General features: G+C 41.7%; 1 protein-coding gene across 3 annotated transcripts; it reads right to left on the minus strand.

Moving 5' to 3' along the window:
- Positions 1-12,162: 12,162 nt before the first annotated feature.
- On the minus strand, positions 12,163-16,134 carry LOC119908062. Of its 3 annotated transcripts, none has more exons than XM_038725788.1 (2): positions 15,865-16,134; positions 12,163-13,817 (listed from the first exon to the last, which is right to left on the minus strand). In XM_038725788.1, the coding sequence occupies exons 1-2, from the start codon at positions 15,975-15,977 to the stop codon at positions 12,692-12,694; spliced, it is 1,239 nt and encodes a 412-aa protein (XP_038581716.1). In that variant the 5' UTR covers positions 15,978-16,134; the 3' UTR covers positions 12,163-12,691. The 3 variants fall into 3 exon arrangements, with proteins under 3 accessions (XP_038581716.1, XP_038581717.1, XP_038581715.1); XM_038725789.1 differs by lacking the exon at positions 15,865-16,134 and adding an exon at positions 15,716-15,847; XM_038725787.1 differs by lacking the exon at positions 15,865-16,134 and adding an exon at positions 15,399-15,676.
- Between the last annotated feature and the right edge of the window lie 5,530 nt (positions 16,135-21,664).

Here is a 21,664-nt window from a genome sequence, read left to right on the forward strand (position 1 = left end):
CAACATTTTACATTTGACAAGTTTGGCTTCTGTTGTGAAATAAAAAATACAGATATTCCACAAAGAAAGCTATCAAAAAAGTATTGTTTTGGTATCTGATAATACTCGACAGTAGTACTAAACATTTCAACCCATGCCCAGCCCTATAGGAGCAACATAATTGCTCTTCTAGAGAGGAAATTCTCTTTCTCACTTCTCTATTCTCTTGCTACCATTCAAAGAGTCAAGTCTGTCTTGCTACAAGATTTGGGAGACGCTTGGTTCCTGCTGGTGTTGAAGTATTCAGTAAATCACTTATCATGATACTGTATAAGCCAAGATGCTCTTTACCCGAGCCCTTAAAATAATTGCTGTTGTTATAGTGCCCGATTAAAACACAGACAGACCTGCCACAGCTTTCACAGCAATACAGCATTAGGTGGAATCATGATAAATAAACCCTGAAGATCTTTATTTAAATTTAAAAGAAGGGATCCACAGCACTGCAGAGGATGCTGACAAGTATGTCTTCACCTGTTATACCAACCTTGGAAAAACACATCTCTGAATGAGCTATGAAGCCGGTTATGTACATCTGCTGAGAGCACGTACACGAGCTGATAGCATTTGTGAGTGTGTCTGAGAAAGAGACACATAGAGAGATAATGAGTGTGTGTGTGTGTGTGTTTGAGTGTGCAGCAGCGAACGAGTAAATCCACAATTTGCTCACGCATTTTAGGGTGTGCAAAGCGTGCTCTGTTTTCTTCCTCAGGTGCCATTTCATGTTCATACCCTTCATTTGGCATTTCAGCTCCCTGGGAGAGGAGACTTTTTTTTTTTTTTTTGCAGAGCACAACACATGATGGCTTTGTATATTTTTAACAAGGTATTCATGTCTGCTTGTCACTACAACTGAAAGTTACAAACAGAGTGAAGTAGGAGGGTGTTTTGTGAGCTGTCACTGCCAGAAACAGTTATTGATTTACAACGCTGCTGCTGCTGCTGCTGCTTCTGCTGACTTTTTTGCTTTTGAGTCTGTTCATGCTGATTTTTGGGAGGTTGGATATTTTACACTCATATTCATGTGTTTTTTTTCCCCCCTTCTTTCCTCTCCTCTGTTACTCCCACCCTCACACACACACATTTCACTCACGGCAGTTGTCGCTGGTTCAGCTTGACTGCTTCGTTAGGGCTCATCATTTGCATTCAGATTAATTATCTAATTACCGACAAATGTCCGGCGGCCACCCCACACTCCGGCTCGTCAGCTCTCAGCCTGTAATTATTTTAATCATTTACTTTCATCTGGAGCGTTCCTGCCATACTCCTGTGTTTAGAGGCCATTCTTAATTACCCTGCCAAGACACTCTTTTCATGAGAGGGAGGTAGGGAGGAGAGGGGTTGGTTTGAGGGAGAAGAGAGCAATTGGGTGAGGGAACATGTGTGTGTGTGTGTGTGTGTGTGTGTGTGTGTGTGTGTGTGTGAAAGACCAATGGGGACATGATCCAGAGGCTTTGACAGCACAGAGGAAGCTCCCTTCTCTGCTGGATGCTCTTTCCTCTCTCTTCTTTTCTGTCTCTCTCTCCATCTCTCTCTCTCTCTCTCTCTCTCTCTACGTACACACACCCACACTCCCCCACCCCCCCAACCAACTTCCTCATCTCTCCTCTCACCCACCCCTTCACCCCCTCCTCCACGCCCCACTTCCCCCCGTTATACTTCCTCCCTTTTTCCCTTTATCGCAAGCACACACAGGAATCGCCCGTGGGCTTCAGTGCTCTGACTGCTAATACACTGACACACACTTACACACACTACACAACTCACACACACACACACACACAACACACATAGAAACAGGCAGACAACAGAGTCATGCGCCCTGTTTGTGGCACTCATCAGGATGCACACATCTTTCCACTATCTGCCTGGAAAATCTATACTCCTCTCTCAGCTCGTCTGTCTGTTTCTGTCTCTTTCTCTGTCTCCCACCATCCCTCCATCCGTCAGACCTGCATGGCTGCACACTCCACATGTCTATCCGTTGCCTTTCCATCCCTATTCCTTCTCTCCTCATCCCAGTATTTGGACAGCCTCACGTCAGGCCCGCTGCTCCCTGTCCTCGGTGAGGGACAACGGGGTCATCTCTCTTTCTCCCCCCGTGTGACCGCTCCATAATGATGCTCTCACTCAACCCCTTAAGCCACTCACCCCTCTCTCCCTGACTGCTCTTGTGAAGAAAAGCGAGAGTGAGGGAGAATGAGAGAGAGAGATACAAGCTCTGTAATTGGGCTCTTGAATATTTAAGTGACTGGGGATGAAAGTTTAATGAAAAGATGATTATCTACCAGTTTATCACACCACTGTTTCATATTTCATTTTCATATTTTTGTTCCGAGCTGCATTGTCCGTTTTGGCAGCTGTGGATACAGAGTTTATGATCCAGTGTGTGCTGGAAACTACTGAGCAAGAAGGAGGAGAAGATGTGAAGAAGCAGAAATGTTAAAACCATGATACACAGGAGACACTTTAAGGAGAGGAAGATGGGACATTCTGTCAACACTTAGGAGTGTTCTTTATGCCTCTCTTTTCATGGGATTTCGTCACAATGACCGTCGTTCTTTTTGCTAAAAGCATTGAACTCTAATTTGCATTATCAAACCATTATCCATGTTGGCAGTACTGAGATTTGACCCAGTGTGTGTTGGAAAATACTGGGCAGATAGAGGAAAATATGCAAAGAAGGTTTTTGTCAACACCTTGGAACTTTTTTTGACTTTGTTGATTTGCTCATATTAATAATTAGGGTTTTTTTCTTCTACTAAGAGCAATGTTGTTAACATATTTGTCACATGAACTGATGTCATGAGGCCATTCCTGTTGCTGGGAGCAGCGTCAATTTTGGCAGCAGTGGACACAGTTATGATCCAGTAAATGTTATAGTGAGCAAAATGAGGATAAGATACAAGGAAGAGCAATGTTAAGCCATGATACAGAGGAGACACTTTTGTCAACACTTATTGTCAAACTGTGTCTTTGATTTCTTGTATTGTGCCATTAATAACTTTCATGGGGCCAAATTCTTGCTCCTGCATTGTACATTTTGGTTATTATTTGTTTAGTTATAATCTAGTGCTTGTTGGAAAGAACCAAGTAAACATTTGAAAGAATGTTAAGGCCACAACACAAGGGAGACACATTAAGCAGAGACCCAGATTCTCTCTAATTTCTCACTTTCATTTGTGTGTGTTTTGTGTTGATTTGGTCACACTAACCACCATTTTGTTACGCTAAGAGTAATGTCACTCACACATGGTCCCATGTATCGATGTCGTGATACTAGACTTGTTTGTAGCTGCATTGCATATTTTTGGCAGCTGTGAGTGAGTTAGAATCCAGTGTGTGTTGGAAAAGTCTATGCAGAAATGGGAAGAAGTGAAATATTAAGGCAGAGCAGACATAAAGCGAGACTATGTAACTTTTGGCCCCTCTACCAGTCAGTCAGAACTGAAGAAGCCCCTCAGATGAGAGGAAACGTCTTCAGGCTTCTGCTAAGTCCGGATGCCCTTAACTTGAACATTCGTTGGATAACTATGACCTGGATGACTGAGAATTTTCACAGACATAATGTGTGTACAAAGTTTAAGTGGATAAGAGTCATAAAGTCAGTGAATTGACTTAGTAAAGCTAGATACAAAAACCAAGCACTAGCCTATCTGTTTAAAGTTAGCTAACATTAGCTAACATAATCTACTGGTCAAACCAGGTCAAGTGAGACTGCAGCAGCAAAACCATTAAACGTTAATGTTTTATTTTTCATGAATTCAACATTTCATTAGTTAGAGGAAGAAGTTATTTATTCTTTCAAAAGTTACACAGTCTCACTTAATTGCAGATGGGAAATTTCAGTTATTTTCATATGTTTCATATTTGTCAAGCTTGCATGCTTGTTATCCCAGGATTTTTAAAAACACAAAGATCACCACTCCTCCAATGCGCCCTGCAACACTTTCAAATAAAAACAAAGAAAAAAGAAGATTTTTGTATATTTCCCTTTTATATTTATTAAGTTAACTGTTAATTTATACTTGCTGTAAATCGTATTTCCCAACACATCGAGATGGTGTCTCAAAACCTTCTTCACACTGCCAGGAATAATAATTGAGTGCTTAAAATACTCAAGGTTTAACATATGAAGTCTTTAAAGTACCCGCCATTTGTACATAATATAATAACAATTGACTGTGACCCCTTCCTTCCAAATTCACAAGAAATAAAATAAGACAAATTAAAACATACAGAGGACATTACCTCAGTGTCATTAGTGGCCACCTTCACTAATTGTTATCATGAGAATATATTATTGATTATTTTGTGCTGTGAATAATTTTTTTTTTGCCTTCTTTGCATACACAAACATACAAGCATTCAATTTCTATGTTTAGATAATAATTAAGGGGTAAATTCAGTGCCAATACTTTGGCTTAAAGCATCAGATTGTGACTTAACTCTCTGATTTCATCCCAATCTGTTGGCTGTGCGTCACCTCTAGTAACACAATTCAATAAAAGGCACAAGGACACTCTTTCCTTTATTTCATCATGTGGGATAAACAGCCGGCTGTTTGTTATTCATTCTCATTATTCATAATGGTGGGGACATTAATCCCTTTTTGCTTGAAGATGGTGTGAAAAAGCAGCATTGTCCCACTCTGACGTGTAGCACTTTCGCCAAACCCCAGTGGAATAACAGAGACTGCAGAGTTTTGAGGGGGATTATGTCGCGGACCCACACATAGCCTTAGGCCATAGTTTGGAAGGGGACACAGTTTGGACGGCAGAGATTAGAGACCAAGGTATGGTGCAAAGCTGCCATTTCCAGGCATAGACACTGCCTACGTGGGTCAGCATGGGGGACAACTATCTCCTTTGATGAATGAATTCTGGTAATAATACGCAGACTTAAATGCATGAAAATTAAGATAAGATGTGATGCTCCCACAAGAGGCCACATGAGAAAAGATTAGTTTGTGAATTTAGGTGGCGTACAATTTGCATTCTTGGTGTTATTTGATTAAATTATTGGCAAAGTTGCGGAGATAAATTCATGAGTTGCATTATTAAACAGCTTCAGCTTCATCTACAGCCCACCATATGTTGATGTTCACAAACCTGAAATCCAATAACCTGTATGAGAGAAGCCTCTGGGGACTAAATGGAGACGGAGTTAAGGAGTGTGTTAACCCTGCCTTATGAGTTGCTTGGCATTCATTAAGTCCCACAAAACTCCCTGAAAAATGTGGGATCTGTACCGCTCTTGTTGCTTATCAGTTTAATCCACAATTTCACGGCGCAGAGGCGGGGACGACCCCGGCCTCTTGTCGCTTTTGTGGACGGGGTGTCACCGTTTAGCCCTATCTCTGCTGGCTTGAAGGTGGGAGGGAAACCTGGGAGACCAGCTCCGGCTCTGGGTCGGGGTGGAAGGGAGGAGAGAAAAGAAAAAAGAGCAAGTTAAATGGAAGTGACAATCTGCAAACATTCCTGCCTGGCAGCTGCGTAGCATTCTCCACAGTTCACCACCCTTTGCATGGTCACCGGGCCCCCGCGACCCCCCGTGCCTGGCACACGCACCTGCCGCTCCCAGCCGTGCTTTCACCGACAGCCAGATAATCTATGGGCGGGTCCCGGCCGGGGCTCCCCTCAGTGTGCTCTTGAGAAAACCCCTTATGCGTGAAAAAGCCCCCTTTCTCCCTCTTTTGTCCAACACAGTTTTATGGGACAACATTGGGCATTATGAGGTTTGGGGGATTTTTCACGGGACTCTATAGAAGGGTATAATCCTTTCAGGCACGGGACGAATGAAAAAGTTTTAACCTGCTGTTTTCATATTTATTAGCTGGTTATAGCAGACGAGGCAGCTGAACCATCAGCGCACACCCCTCCTCCTCCTCACACACGCGCACACACACACACACACACACAAGCTTCAAGTCCTGGAATCAAACATTGACACGTTTCTGTGTCTTGAGAGGGGCCCTCATAATGGACCTGACTGCTTTAACTGAATTAGCCAAGAGAGTCAAGTGGGTGACACTCAGGTCATGAAGGCCTTAAATGGTGTGTGTTTTTTTGTTTCAGTCAACAGGTTGTTACAACACATTATTAGATGTTTAGATAACACAATTTCCCATTTTGACCTGTTTTTTGTCTTTTAAAGTGTTTAATCTGTCCGTGGTTTTCAATTTAGGCTTTAAGTCAAGTCAAATTATCCAATTTAGAGCACAATGGGTGACAAGAGCAATTTGATTTTCTAAATCTGTTGTTCATGAGACTGTGATTTATTTAAAGTCAATAATTGGGCTCTGCTGTAGTGAGCAAAAGAATGTGAAATGATAATTAATAGTTGAATACAATTAGGAATTTAATTAAACAGGTACATTTCCCTTCTGTGTAATTCATATGGGAAGGTTCTCATTTCTCTTTGAATTATACTTAACACATTTGTTTCGTTTTTTTTTATTTTAACTTAATTTAACAGGTCCTCTTGAGATCTAAATCTCTTTTTTGAGTGAGCTTTAGCCAAAATCCCAGCTTGATAATTGTATTAATGCAAACTCACACAGTAGTGACATTTAGACAATAGAACAGGAATTAAGAACAGCCAAAAAGTTTGAGCAAATCTAAAAAACAAAACAAAAAAACACACAATTTATACACATAACAACTCCCCATTCCTTGAAATGGGAATGGGGAGTTAAAATGCCCATAAATGACTACATTCATTTAAAGTAACTGTGTCTGAATTTTTTGTTGTTCATTTTAAAAAGATAGAGCTCCTTTTGCTTAAGCCTGTATCAAAACGGCACACATTTCGAGAAAGCTTATTTTCACAAATCTTTTTAACATTGTATTTAATTTTTGATTATTTCAGGCTGTGATTTTCACCAAATGTTCACTAAAAAAGGAAATATTTCGTAATAGTCGTTAAATATGATTTCATACTCCTATATCTATCTATCTATCTATCTATCTATCTATCTATCTATCTATCTATCTATCTGTGTTGTGTTGTTTCTCTTCTGACGACAGGTCTTTCTATCCAGTTCATCATACACAGGCCTCGGGCCGCAGCCTCCCTTCCACCCACCCTCACCCCTCCCACTCCCTTCATCCCTCCCTACTCCTCTGCCTCGCTCTGTCCTCCCCACCACCACCCCCTTTCTGTCAAAGCTGATTGTTTCCACGCCAGAAGAGTGCTGCGGGCGAACACACTGTCACACTACATCAGGCAGAGGGAAGAAGGGGAGAGAGAGAGTATGATAGGGTATATATGTATATCTGTGTTCAAAAAGCTCCACACAACAGCTAAAGCCCAGGCTGCGGCAGGGATTCCCAAACTTTTTCATGTCAAGGGCATCCAAGACTGCAGACCTCAGATTTTGTCCTGAGGAATCTTGATCTGAAAGGACTCTATACAGCCACAGCTGTCTGAAGCTACTGTAGACAGGAAGGTAAATCTGACAGCAGGGAGAATTAAAGCTTTACACAGCCATGAATGCGCAAAATATCAAGGCCTGCTTTCATTACAGTCCAGAGATGAGGTGAATCTTGACAAAGAACATTATTTTTTGCTCGTTTTGTTCAGTGTTCATTGATTACAAATGTGAAAAAGAAAGCTGATGTAGAGGAATATTTTTCAACATTAACCCAGTTTTGGACTGACTTAACACTGTGATAGTGATGTACATGATGGGCTACGAAATTATGTGAATATGACATTTAAACATGTAAAGGATACACGTATTATTAACAATCAGTAACAAAATATTAACATGTAAGTTTAAAAAGAGCCACAGCAGAGTAAATCAGTTTGCGATGATACCTTTAGTTTGTTCAAATGACCCAACTGTCATAAGAAAAAACACCAAAAACAACCCATTGGCTTGGGTGGTTCATGTTTAAAGTTAACCCAGTTTTGCATCTTTGGATCAATTTTGACACAGTGGTTTTTAGTGTGTGTGCAGCCAAATATAGCTGGAAACAACAGAACTTTATTTTAAATTATAGTTGACACAATTTTGAATAAATCCCCTCAGCGTAAACATCAAAGCGTCAATGTAGAGCTGTAACAAGCTGAGACAGTACAATGCAGTATATAATACAGTCAGACAATTTATAATAAAGGATGTAATAAAAAAAACTTGTTCATAAAGGACCAGCAACACAATATCAGGCTGATGTCACAGATATTTTAGATTTTCACAAACACATTTTACAGCATTTGTTTGTGCTGAACACAGGCATATCATTTCCTAAAGAATGTTCTTTCTTTTCAAGCAATTTGAGACTAAAGAAAATTCTGTATAACCTGAGAAAACTCACTTAGTACATGGACATAACATTTCCTGCAGGATGTATAAATACCCTCTGCCATTGTAAAGCAAACCACAAAATTGTCAAACATTTTCTTTCTTTTCAAGCAAGTTAGGACAAAAATAATATCTGTATAATCAGTGGAAGTGGTAGAAAGGGAGGCAGACCAACACACTCAATTTATGGGCATAACATTCCCTGTATAAATAATCTATGTGACCATGATAATTACAATAAAGTTGTCAGTAATTTGTCTTTTCTTTCTTTCTTTCTTTCTTTCTTAAAAGATGTCTGTATAATTTCAGGAAATGGTAGAAAGAAAGGTGGACTGCCCTAAACTTTAAAAACGAACTGTTAAATTAACTGTAATTATAAAACAATCAACCATGTGCATTTTATCAGTTTCCCAACCATTTTGGATTGTGACCCCTGACCGCTCATTGCATATTAAGTCTACAGCTTGTGACCAGTCCCGAGGTTTTTCCTTGTTTCATGGGAATATTTTTTCTCAAAAAAATAAAGCAAAGATAAGAGGAACATCTGAAAAACAATCATAATAATATAAATATGTTTTTTCACCTTTCCTATCCTGTTCATGGCCCCTCTGATTTATCTCGGTCCTGATCTCAGGTTGGGAGCTGCTACATTATATCATTCAACATGTCGTGAAAAACAATCTTCCCAATGGGAACCCTTTTATGGATCCCAGGTGGTCCCCTGTTAAGTGCACCACTGGCTGGATGATCCGGCCATGTACACACTGCCGCCCCCTGGCGCCAAAACACGGGAACAACAGCAGGTGACGGGCTGACAGGAGTGTGTCTGTGATGGAGTGTCTCCCCCTAGTGGACGCTGTTTTACTGCTGTTATCCTCACAAAGAAGCTTGTGTGTGCGTCCATGAAGTGCGGAAAAAAGAGGAATTTGACATGGGGGATTTAAAGATGTTTTCAGCACGGAAAGTTTGGGGAAATATTGTTTTGTTCTTGAAGTGTGAGAAGAACTAGGTCAGGTCACAGTTCAGGGAATCTGAGGTCAACCCAGACAGATGGAGAATCTTAAAATAGGTACTTGTTTAGTATGCCTACTGACCCTACCTTTCTGAATCGTGATTGAAACACATTTCTCTGTTCTACTGCAGTGTAATAGAATATAAAGTTCATCTTCACTGTGGCTTTGAAAAGATGGTTTTTCAGTCACTTGCAGCCTAATTTATAATTTGAATAAATGCCAGGAACAACCTGGTAACTCCTTTAATATGGTATGTATATTTTCTTAGAGCTGGTGTTAAGGAGTCAGGTAGGCTAATAAACAAAATTTTCTCTTGCTGGCACCTTTTCAATCTATAGAATATGTCTTGTTTTGTTACAGATGGCAGCTCATATTTGTGTATTTTTCAACACTGAAGTGATAAGTACGAAATGAATTAATGGTTTTCATGTTGTGTTTTTGTTTTGGAAATGTGTAAAAAAAATAAAACAAAAGAAATCACAAAGTTCTTGTACAAGAACGTCACTTTGTGATTTCTTTAGTGATACTTAAGATTAGAAACCCTAAATACTATGTTTAAGTAGATGTATTGTGTGGGATAAAGACATTGCAGTGGAGAAAAAAAACTTACAAATCCTTTGCACTGAAACGTAGGCATTTTGTGGTTTCACTGTTGTTTGGAGGCGCAGAAGGTGTTGTTACAAAACAGACAAATGCAGATCCTCTTCCTGGCACTCTGTGGGGGTGGCACAAGGCCCAGCTGTGCGCACCTCTCTGCTCCCTAGCAAGTTTTGCAATGAAAAAAAACATCTAACATCGTACCTGTCGGTTTTATGTCTTGTTTTCCTTCCTCGTTTTATTACTGACTGAATTAGCGGCTTTGCAGGAACAGACAGAGGCGCACTCTTGTGTGCGCAATGCGCCGTCAGTGCGCCCGCAGCAGGAGTCTCGGCGGTCACACCACGACCGAGTAATGTGTTCAGCGTGAGGGAAGTACAGATACTAGTTTACATAATTCAAAAAAAGAAAAGAAAAGTAAAATGGATATAAATATTATGGAGTCGTCTTTCTCTTGGAAATGTAGGGGCCACTTTCTAGTATGGCACCATTTATACGTTTTAACTAATGGCTAAATGATAATGAATAAAGCATAATCATTTAGATGAGTTATAAGTCATCAACAAGAACAAATGTTGGTTAGGCCTTGTTGTGGAAAATCTGTATTGCTGCATGGTGTGTATGCAGCTTGTATATCCTGTGCATTTTCTTTGTCTTTTTAGGTCTTTAGGTCACCAGGGAGATCTGCTCATGGGACCGTTTGACCTCTGACCCTTTGAAAAGAGCTGGTAAAGAGCAAGTCCTTACATTTATATAACTTTTCAGCAATTTGTTGTGTGAACTATAGGTACAGATGACTTACTAACTTTTGCTTATTAGAAATTAAAAACATGTGATCCTTATTTTTTATATTTAGGCTACTAATTGACTTTTATGGCTGCAAATTGGACCACTTTTTAGAAAGTTTTTATTTAGCTTTAATTAATTACTTAGGTTACCTATTAATAACTCACCAAGCAAGAGAAGCTTTTTATGGCAAAAGTTGCACTCATCAATAAACTGTTGGTAAATTATTTATTAACATAACATAAATGAAACAATTAATTATACCTTTTAAACTCGTTATGAAGAGTGCATTATTATTCATTAATCACCATCACCAGGTGATATTTTAATATGCCACTGAAAGTACCTGAAAGTAAAACATTCTCATTACTCTTTACTCTTTATTAAATACTTTTTCCTGAGCTGAAACTGATCAGATCGCACTTTCCCTGCGTAAATGAAAGTGTTTATCTCAGTGTTTCATGCGCTTTGTTTGAATGAATTTATAACCTCTCCTGTTCCTATACCCTGAAATCACGTCTCGGTGGATTACAAAATCCATCAAAAAGCGTGTTTGTTCCTCCTCGGTGTCCTTTTCTTTAGAGGTGGCTGCTTGCACGGCGCCTACAAGTCCCTATTCCGATGTAAACATGTTCTGCTCGTGCTTTGATGCCTCTCAAACATCCACCTTCAGCCATAAAACAAGGGATCAATATGTAAATTGACTCAGACTTTCACGGCCTGCGTCCAAGAGAGGCGATAAGCTTAGAAAATAAACGGGAGTTAGTTAGGCGGCATAGTCGGGGATTATCCCCAAACTTGCCCCGGGGTTTGGCTCTCCCGCGCGCAACCGGACCGGCGTCTGTTCTCCGCGGCCGGATTGGACCTGCAGGGCCCCGGGGCGCAGACTGACAGGCTCCCCGGGGGCCCCCCTGCGACTCGCTCAGGATGGAGATTATAGGGTGGCAACGCGGCTGGTATCTCTCTGAACACACATACAACACACACGGAAAAGAGGTGAGATGATCTCGGAGTGCCCGCGGCAGCAGCCATGCCCGCAAAGATTGACGCTTGAGCCTCACACGGCTATCACACTCCCTGCAGAACACGCTCCCCAACCCCGTGTGATGAGCCGATACAAACCAACTTTGTTCAGCTGACAAAGAGGCAATTGTTAGCTGAAAGGTCATTTGCCGGAGGGCTCCAGTACAGCAAGTACAGCAATAGAAGATAAAAAAATGCCCTTCTTTAGTCATATCTGCACTGAGGGGGCTTTGATAAACCTGCTCCTTGAAATCATCATGCTGATCTGGAATGAAATGAAGGCTCACAGGCTCTTGAAGGGTTCTATCAGCAAACTCCTTGGACTTCCCCTCAGATTAATCTATTAAAATGTGTGTTAAAGGGCTTATGAGTGTGCTAACAAACAGGGACACAAAAAATGTTTTTATTCTTTTAATGTACTTATTATCTCTCTATATTTACAGCATGATCTCAGGGTATAAATAATTTCTAGCAATGTAAAATCTGCTGTTTTCTAATACGTTTTCAGTAGACACACGTTTTATACACAAAGGTCAAGACAAAGAAGAACAGCATACACACAGATTATTTTTTATATAAACATGCCATTATTCTCAAACATTAAAGTGTTCATTATCTCATTGCTTTGACCACATCCAAAGTCATACATTTCGGTTTTTGGTGTAGATACAGGGGTTAAGTCCAGTCTTTAGTTTACTGAAGATGAGTCAGATACATTTATTGATGCTCTAGGTGGGACATTAGTAAAGAAAATCAACAAAAACACAAGTGTTTGTGTCATTACAATCAGCAACATGAGTATGAAGCTTAAAAATGTGTGAAAGGATGTTGGGAGATTGTCATTTTATTCATTGGAAATGTCTTTAGGATAGAAGCAAATAGAAAAAATGCAGTTTTTCACCACTCCCTGTTTCAGTTCTTCTCTCTATGACTGGCTGACAGCGGCAGCGGGTGTGGCGTTGGCCACGGCGGCAGCGGCGCCCATGCGCAGCAGTTCCTTCCTCTGTGTGAGGATGACGTCGAAGCTGGACTGCAGGCGGTTCTGCTGCTCCTGAATGCGGCTCTGCAGAGTGCGGACCCAGCGGATCAGCGCCAAGCGGCGGTACATGGTCAGCTGTACCTGGTGCTTCTCCATCTCCTGGGCCTTGAAGCGCTCGCGGTCTCGCAGCGTCCACACTGCGTCCATTAGCTCTGGCAGCTCGCCGTCTGAGTCTGAAGACCGATCATCATTGCCTTGCTCTTCTGTTCCTTCCTCCAGAAGATTTCCCAGGTTGCTTCCTGTCAGCGACTTGCGGCCGAAGCTCCTGCGTCTTCCAGCTGGTTCTCTGTTGCCGTTTCTGGTTGGGTCATTTTCCTGGTGGTTGGATTTTGGTTCCCCAACTCCGATGCGGTCCCAGCCTCCCATGAGCATCCCTTCGCCTCCACTGTCCATGTTGTGAGAGGACATGCTGCAGCCAGAACGATTGCTGAACTCGGACTCAGAATCGCTGTCGCCCCATTCGTCACCTTCATCCAAGCCCGGATCATCCTCATCCTCGTCTTCCTCTTCCTCGCTTCCTCTGAAACCCAAGCTGCTTTTCCTCCTCTGCAGCTCCTTTTTCTCTCTCTGCTTCTCCTCATTGTGGATCATCATTACCCTTCTCACCTCTTCCTCCATCCTACCTTCCTCCGCTCCATCAGGGGGTACTCGGCCATAAGTATCATCCCCGCTCTCGATCTCGGGCAGGGGCTCCAGGGGGCTCCAGCAGGGCAGGCGGGAGCGTGGTGACAGAAGCCCTGAGTTGTGGTGATACCCTGTAGACGGCAAGGAGTTTGGTGGGTCACGACCCAGTGGGCCCAGGTTGCGGGGACGAGTCTGGTTTCGGTTCTCATCTCCTCCTCCATTGCCTGTGAAGCCCTCATCATCTTTGCCTGGCAGGATGTTGAAGTTGCCATCTTTGTCACACTTCCTGTTTCGCAGCGAGGAAGAAGAGCCATTGTTGGAGCCTCCATAGGCCGAGTTCAGAGGTTGATCCTGATGGTGAAGCATCACTGACCTCGACTGAGACTCACTGAAATCACAAGGGACAGAACATTGAGACACTTGAGCTCTTGTGTTTTACTTGAAATTATCTGTACAAACTAAGTTTTTCCTACCTCCTATGCAGCAAAAGTTTAACTTGACATCAGTACAATACAAAAATCAAGTTGCATGGAATTGGGTAATAAACCTCAATGTTTTGCATCACCTGAAATGTGTCAATACTTAAGCGTCCTGGTGGCCTAGTGGTTGAGACGCCATACCATGTAACTGCAACGTATCCCAGTTTAATTCTGGGACCTTTGTTGTATGTTGTACTCCTCTCTCCCTGATTTTCCCTGCCTGTACCTCAGCTGTTACTATAAGCTGAAAAATGTTCAACTGTAGCATTTTGGTATCTGTACCAGATGACATATTATATCGATAATATCCAAAGATTTCAAATGTTATCCAGCAAACAACTGATATCTAGTGATCAGAAGCACAGAGCGGGTTTTGTAAACCTCTACGCTGTTTTTAGTGGGGAAACTCCAACATCTGATTCATAACAGGAACCCTCTTTATGGATCAAATTACTAAATTCACACTGTCCTCTTCACAACACCTCTGTTTTCTTGTTGTTTGTCTCACAAGTTTGATTTACAAACAAAACATAGCTAATTAATCCAATCCTGTGTGCCACTTTCCACTCTTGGATAATGGCCCTTTCCAGAAGCTCAAGAGGTCTCGAAAAAAGCCAAGCTTTCAACTGCATAATCAGCCAACTATAGAAGTGACTTTGACAGCCTATTGTCAGCAAGGTGATATTGTGTACAAACATTAGTTTGTAAAAATCAGCAGCTGAGTAGAAGATACATAAGCAAGGTCACTGGGAGGCCAAAAAAGCTACGGAACACTTGAAATGTTCAGCAGAAATATAAAGCACATACAATTTGTGGTCAAAGACTAGGCTAGCTAGATTAAAAACAAAAGAGATTTATATATGAACATACACAGATGAGCCAAAGCAACAACACTGAGGAGAAGAGGGAAGTTAAATCAAGTTTACACACGTCTGTTCCTCTACCCTGTTACCCTAACCCTGACCTTAACCTAATTGTAACCTGAATACTACTCTCACACACACACACACACACACACACACACACACACACACACAGACATCCAGTTCACACCAAACTCCTTGTTTATAATGTCTAGAACTACAGGCTGGTCTGCACACTCCACTTCTATTAGCATCAAATATTTACATGTCTCCTCAGAATGGAAATTTCACTAATCCTGACTTCAGGCTGCTGTCAATCAAAAACTCTCCTCTCCTCCCCTGTGCACGCGCGTTCACGTGGTGCTGAAGGACAGCGACTGTGGCTTCATCGGGAGCGCGCGTGCAGCAGGCACAGACTGACGTCCGGCGATCACGAGGAGAAAACATTGATTATCTGTGTAAAATCGACACATTTACCGCATCAGAGCTGATTTTTTAAGTTAGAGAGTTAAATAACCCATAGGGTCTTAGAATAAAGCACAGTGTGATGAGGAATAGATTTCTATAAATAGGATTTTATCAATGCAAAAACAACAGCACGCGATGACAAAAAGAGAAAAATAATACCGAAACAGTCCTGCTGCTGGGTGGATGTTTCTTATCTGTACAAAGAGATGTCTGTGTTTGCATGGACGACGGCAGAAAACATCAAAAAGGCGACCAATGGCGCTCAGTGGTTGCATATTTACGGCTTAGTGATGAATAGGTATAAGGTTAAAATAAAACACAAAACACGAGTTTTATATTCTAATCCATCTACGGCGAAACCCCGTGGTTAAAAAAATAGTCGACATTTCCTCTTAAGGCGGTAAAATTGGACAAAAACGCAGAAAAATAACAAGAATATTTCATGTAGGCTACGTTGCGCGTTATGTAACGCTCACCCCATGTCAGTGCTGTCTCCTCGCTACTGCTTCTCAGTAAAATCAACCTCAGACCTTTCCTTTCATCTCCTATTTGCTGGTTGTGTAAGTCAAATGACGGCCACAGACCAGCGTGAATAAATTTGCATGAGGTTCTGGTGTGTTCTTACCTTTCTGCTGGTTTGCTGTTCGGTGGAGAAGCTGGACACTGCGCCCTCCCAATTTTCTCCCCCCTCCTCCGACGCTCCTGTGTGATGTTTATCTTCCTCTCTCCTCCTCCCATCCTCTCACTGCCACCGTGATCCTGGGAAAAAAGGGACCGGCTGAATAACAACACTTCCTAAACTGGGCTGGGACTGCAGGAAAGGGGAAGCCGTGGAGAATGAACAGGAACAATGTGAGGACAGAGGAGGCTGTCATGTTACTGTGAGGTCCTTGCTATTAAGTCTGAATGCACGACAACAGGCCACAGCCCTAACACCCACGTGATGGCATGGTGTTAACCTAAGCACGGCAGTGACATCCTGGGCTGTTTAAGTTTTTTCGGGCATAAACAGTAGACAAACAGTAGACGCAATTAGTGTTTCTAGACTAATGTAACAACAATGAAGCACTTAAAACTGGGAAAAATGTGGTTTAAAAGTTACATTTTTGGTGGTAACACTTTACTTTAACCCATTTAGCTTTCATAAAAGCACACAAACATTTACTAAATGGTCCATAACATCCTATAAAGTAGTTGTAAGAAGCTAGAAGGACATCTTTAAGTGTTTAATAATGTACAGAAGGACTTTTCAAAGTCTGAGACTGTGGGCCTCCCCTCAGATAAAGTGCCCCACCTTTAGATGACCAGGTCAGTTTTGCTCAAGTCCTGGATGCCTATGGGATCATGATTATGACATATGATCACATAGACAGAAAGAATTGAGTCAAGGCAGCCTAATATTACTGTTTGACAGCACAGACCACACCAATTACATAATAAAGGTCTATCCTATGGTATTTATTAATCTCTTGGAATGTAGAAAATCTGTAAAATGTCTTAAACCAAATCACACACATTTAGACTGATCTATATGTCCTTTTGATAATTAATGTAATAACTAATGTAATATTTTTTGAAATATGAAACTGTTTGGAGCATGTTTAAAATGTTGTTAAATATAATAGCTAATATAATATAGTATATAGTATAATATATAGCTATATAATGGTTATGATCTATAAAACCCAGATGTTTAAAAAGCCAGTCAACCAAATTTAGTCTAGTTGTAACCTTGGTTTTATGTTATGATGTCACTCCTATTTTATATGGGCTTGCATGGTAGATTTTAGCACCTGTTCTGTAATCAGAAGAATCAGAATCACAATCAGAATCAGAAGGAGCTTTATTGCCAAGTAGTGTTTTATACGAGGAATTTGCTTGGTGATAAGGTGCTACGTGTAGACAAACATACAGTTGACATAAATAAATGTAGAAATATATTAATATGGAATAGACAATGCAAGTTATTTAAAATTTGCAGAGAAAGAACAATGTCACAGATTTTTACATGACAGTCTGTTGTAGGGTTTTATAGGGGAATTTCATCATATGAGAAACAGAGAAAGGTTATCAAGATCAGACTTGTGACTCGAACAAGGGACAAAACTAGCTTTCACTCACTGGAAAAAACAAACATACAATATAGCCGCAAGCAGCAATGATGGGGATCCAAGCAAGTTGTGAAAAATGCAACATTTGACATTTTCAGAGAAGAACAGATGCAGATGACTTAAGAGATTAAAGTGATGAAAGAATTTAGTCTTTGAGAAAATTGCGAAAACGCAAACTTGATTTTTACAGCATCACCTTGAGATCAAAGAGTGTCATTATATGTACCTGACTGATTAGGTGAAAGGTTCGACCCACCTACAAAATTTGTGTTTCAAAGTTTTAAAGTTTGAGCTGCACAAACACTTTTTAGCAGCGTAAATAAGATGAAAGTGTCAAGTGATCCAAATAAAATTGAGAACTTAGATTCTCTATTATCTGAACACCCCCAAAGTCAGCAAGTCTGACTCTGCGGATTTGAAACCTGGAACTTCTGATCTCCAGAGTAGGTGACTTTCTGACTGAGCTACTGGCGAGAGGCTGTTCCCCCACAACTTCTCAGCTGAGGTAGTGACGTCACATGCGCCTGACTCGGATATTTTTGTCAGTTTAAACTTAAAATGCCGACAACAGTCTAGATGTTGGTGATAAAATTCATACATCATTCTGTTGGTTTTGGGTGTGTTGTCAATTATTTTGGTGCCATTTGATCCAAAACTGAGCAAAAAGAAAATGTTGTGCATAGTGTACAAGTAGCAAGATACTGAATATCACTGCAGGCTCACCTTTTGATCGATCTGAAAACCCTTTCAAACTCTTGATGTTGGCTGTCTAGAGAATGTCTTTGTCGATTTTGGTAGCGTTTGAACGAAGACTTGTGAAGATATAGATGTTAATTGATTTAGCATATTCTAAAAAATATAGAGTAACTTCTGAATTGACCATAGGTTGCAGTGAGGCAAACGTTTGTCACATATCAGTAGATGTGTTGAGATAATTTCAGCTCTCTAGGACTTAGGGGTGATTTTCTTGGATTTGGAATTTGGAAGAAGAAATATCTAGAAATTTACATTTGTTTTGAAAGCCATGCCCACCTTTAGCAATCATTACCAATTTTTATGCATCAACTGAGTAGGTAGTGACCCTAGATCGTACAAACCGAATTTTGTACGAATCCATTCAGCGAATTGACCCTTCGCTAAGCCACGCCCCGAATACACAGTTGGCCAATCACAGTGCAGTATAGGACTCGCTCTAACTGAGGTCCGACCAGGGGTCCGACATTTACATTTTACATTTATTCATTTTAGCTGACTTACAATTTCTATACATGTCAGAGGTCGCACGCCTCTGGAGCAACTAGGGGTTGAGTGTCTTGCTCAGGGACACATTGCTGGATGGGTCACAGTGGGGGATTGAACCCAGGTCTCTCACACCAAAGGCAAATTGGCTTAAGCTATTGTAACCAAACATGCAACGTATTTTCAGATAGGCTACTTGGTCCGAGCTTCGCAATAGGTTAAGCCAATTTGATTTTAGAGAAAAGTGATATAAAGTCGCATAATTTGACATTTTTAGAGCAGAAGAACATTGGAGCAAAAATGCACATGAAGTTACAGAATCAGAAATACTTTATTGATCCCCAAGGGGAAATTCTTGAAAAAAGGGTGGGGGAAGGGGACATTGGTTCTCTGCATTTAACCCATCCTTTTTAGGAGCAGTGGGCTGCCATCATAAGGCGCCCGGGGAGCGGTTTAGGGTTCAGGGCCTGGCTCAGGGGGCACCTTCGGTATTGGTTTGCGTTGAACTCGATCCTGCGACCCACCGGTTTCCAAGCCAAGTCCCAAAAGACTAAACTAATGCCGCCCCTATTCGTAAATAGTTGACTGTAAACTGTAAACTAAGCCATTTTCGAGATAATGTTCGAGATGCAAAAAGTAAAGTTAGTTGTTATAGCGCTACCATGAAGTCTGTGAGAAGTGGGTGGAATTTGAAACCCACCTGCCAATTTAGTGAGTTTTCGTGCAGCATTTTTTTGCTGCCCAAACACTTTTAGCGGAGAAAAGAAAGAAAGAAAGAAACAAAGAAAGAAAAATAATGAGAACAAAACCAATAGGGCTCCAGCAGCTTCGTTGCTTGGATCCCTAAAAAATGATATGTTGGTTTTAATGGGCTGTTTCTCTCTCTCTCTCCAACTTCTCCTTATTAAAGTCAACAGGCAAGGTCATGCCCATCTTCTGGTGGTCATCAAACAGCATTCTGGGAAATGGAGAAAGTCCCACGGGGAATTTGAAGTAGACAAGACAAATCACAACAGTCAATAACAACACTTTCTGGTAGGCATTGAACATTTCAACATCAAGCTTAAGTGTCAGAGGATGGATTTAAAAATAAATGTTATCACAGCAGATATCTTCAATTACAGGTGCGCTTAAGGCATCAGAACTGTTACCCACAATGCAACACTGATAGGAAACGTCATATCTCAAGTCCCTGCAAAGGGAGGGCTGCAGGATTTGTTGCATGCGTGATATTTCTCCAAAGTGGCGACTGGCTGCTTTTGTGATTGTCAATCTCAAATCTAAGGGCATGGCAGCCGAATGTGTGTGTGTTTTCTAGAGGTGTGTGTGTGTGTGTGTCTGTGTGTTATAGAGAGGTTACATCAGACAGACTTAACAAGTGTTCACTGTCTCTCTCCACCCTGCTCTCATCCCCTTGACATGTCGTCGCTGGCGGCAGAAAGAACCTTGCGTCCTCCTCCTTCTTTCCACACACACACACACACACACACACACACACACACACAGACTTCTATCCCTATCTTCCTCCCCCCTCTTTCTCCTTCAACAACATCCCCATTCAAGTGCATCAGCTCCAGGCATCCTTCCTCCCTCCCCCTCCCCCTCGTTCACTAGTAGCCTAAGCACATAAAAAATACATCAAACACAGCCGTCCGCCCAAGGCCTCGTCACACGCAAAATCATCTCTCCCTCCATCTCTCTAAAAAAAAGGAAAAACCCAAGTTACAAAAGACAGCTACAGAGGACGTTGATAGAAGGAGAGATAGACTGAACTCGGAGGACTGGGGGTCATCTGTGAGGCCTTCTGTGGGTAGGCAGATTATTGTAATGTTAACCCTTAACCACCTTCTCCCCTCTTTCACACATATACACTGAAAGAGTAAAAATAAAAAATAAAGGAGCATGACTTACCTTGTGCACAATAAGACCTTGTTTGAATTGTACACAGCCTGCAGCTCCATGACCCACTTCCCTCAGTTCAGCTCCACATCTGCTCCAGCACCAGTCTCGGCTGTGACAGTGGCCGAGGGCGGCCAGCAGCACCCATGGGCTACACTGTCATATCCCCGGTGCTGAAACGCACAGACACTGTAAAGAGAAGCCTGCTGGACCTCCAGCTCACGGCCAGCTCGCTTAAAAAAATCAGCCAAATCAGCCAAGACGTGCTAAATTGAACCACTAATCCAGCACAGGGTTTGCTTTGCACATCAATTACACACTTTTATTTTAGGCATACATGTGAGTAGACACACACATACAGTGCGCATAAGTCATGACACAAGCACACACACCCTTGGGTGCTACAGCTCATGTTTCTCTTCAATTATTCTCTGCCCTCTCTCCTTCTCATAATCTGAATAAAGCCAGATCCGTGTCCTCTAGATATTTAGAAGCCGGGCCTCGGTGCCAAAACATGTAACCTTCCTCTTTCAAGTGTGGATTGAATTGGGAGTTTGGGGGGGTGGTTGGCTTTAGTGCGCTGACCTCGTAATTCCCTCTCAGGGTTAAACAAAGTTGTAAAATTCAGTTTGGAGAAGCGGGTATGCTGTTGATGAAGAGAAAGAGAAGTAGGAATAAAAAGCAAAAATATACCAAAGCTGAATTACTCGCCAACTTGCAAAGACATAATTCCTATTAATTTCTAATTAGAAATGATTTCTTGACCCTGCAAACAGACCCTAAGGATTTGGAATCAAGTCTTTATCTCGATTAATTGCGTTGTAATGGCTCAAAGATAATGATAGATGCATATTAGTCCTTTGCCCAAAGCCTCTTGGCTCTTTCACAGAAATCTAGTGATGTTTCGAGTCTTTTGACAAACAAACAAAACTGAGGCGTAACTGCTTTGACAAAGGTAAAAATGTAATCACTGCTTTAACAACACCAGGATTAAGCTGGCCTGCCTGCAGGTAGAGCAGCTCGCTATAGGCGGGGCCCCACCATGGGGTTCATTCCAGACCCTCCTGGCATTGGCCCCTAATGATGTCTAATGGGGCCTCCTGCGCCTGTTCCTAACCCCAGGACCTCTTCCTAATCACCATGGCTACTAATGAGATGGAGAGACATGAAAGGGCT

This window comes from Micropterus salmoides, unplaced genomic scaffold (genome assembly GCF_014851395.1).
Source record: "Micropterus salmoides isolate LMB-PRFRI ecotype aquatic unplaced genomic scaffold, ASM1485139v1 Ms_hic_scaffold_17, whole genome shotgun sequence".
Classification (NCBI taxonomy): Eukaryota; Metazoa; Chordata; class Actinopteri; order Centrarchiformes; family Centrarchidae; genus Micropterus; species Micropterus salmoides.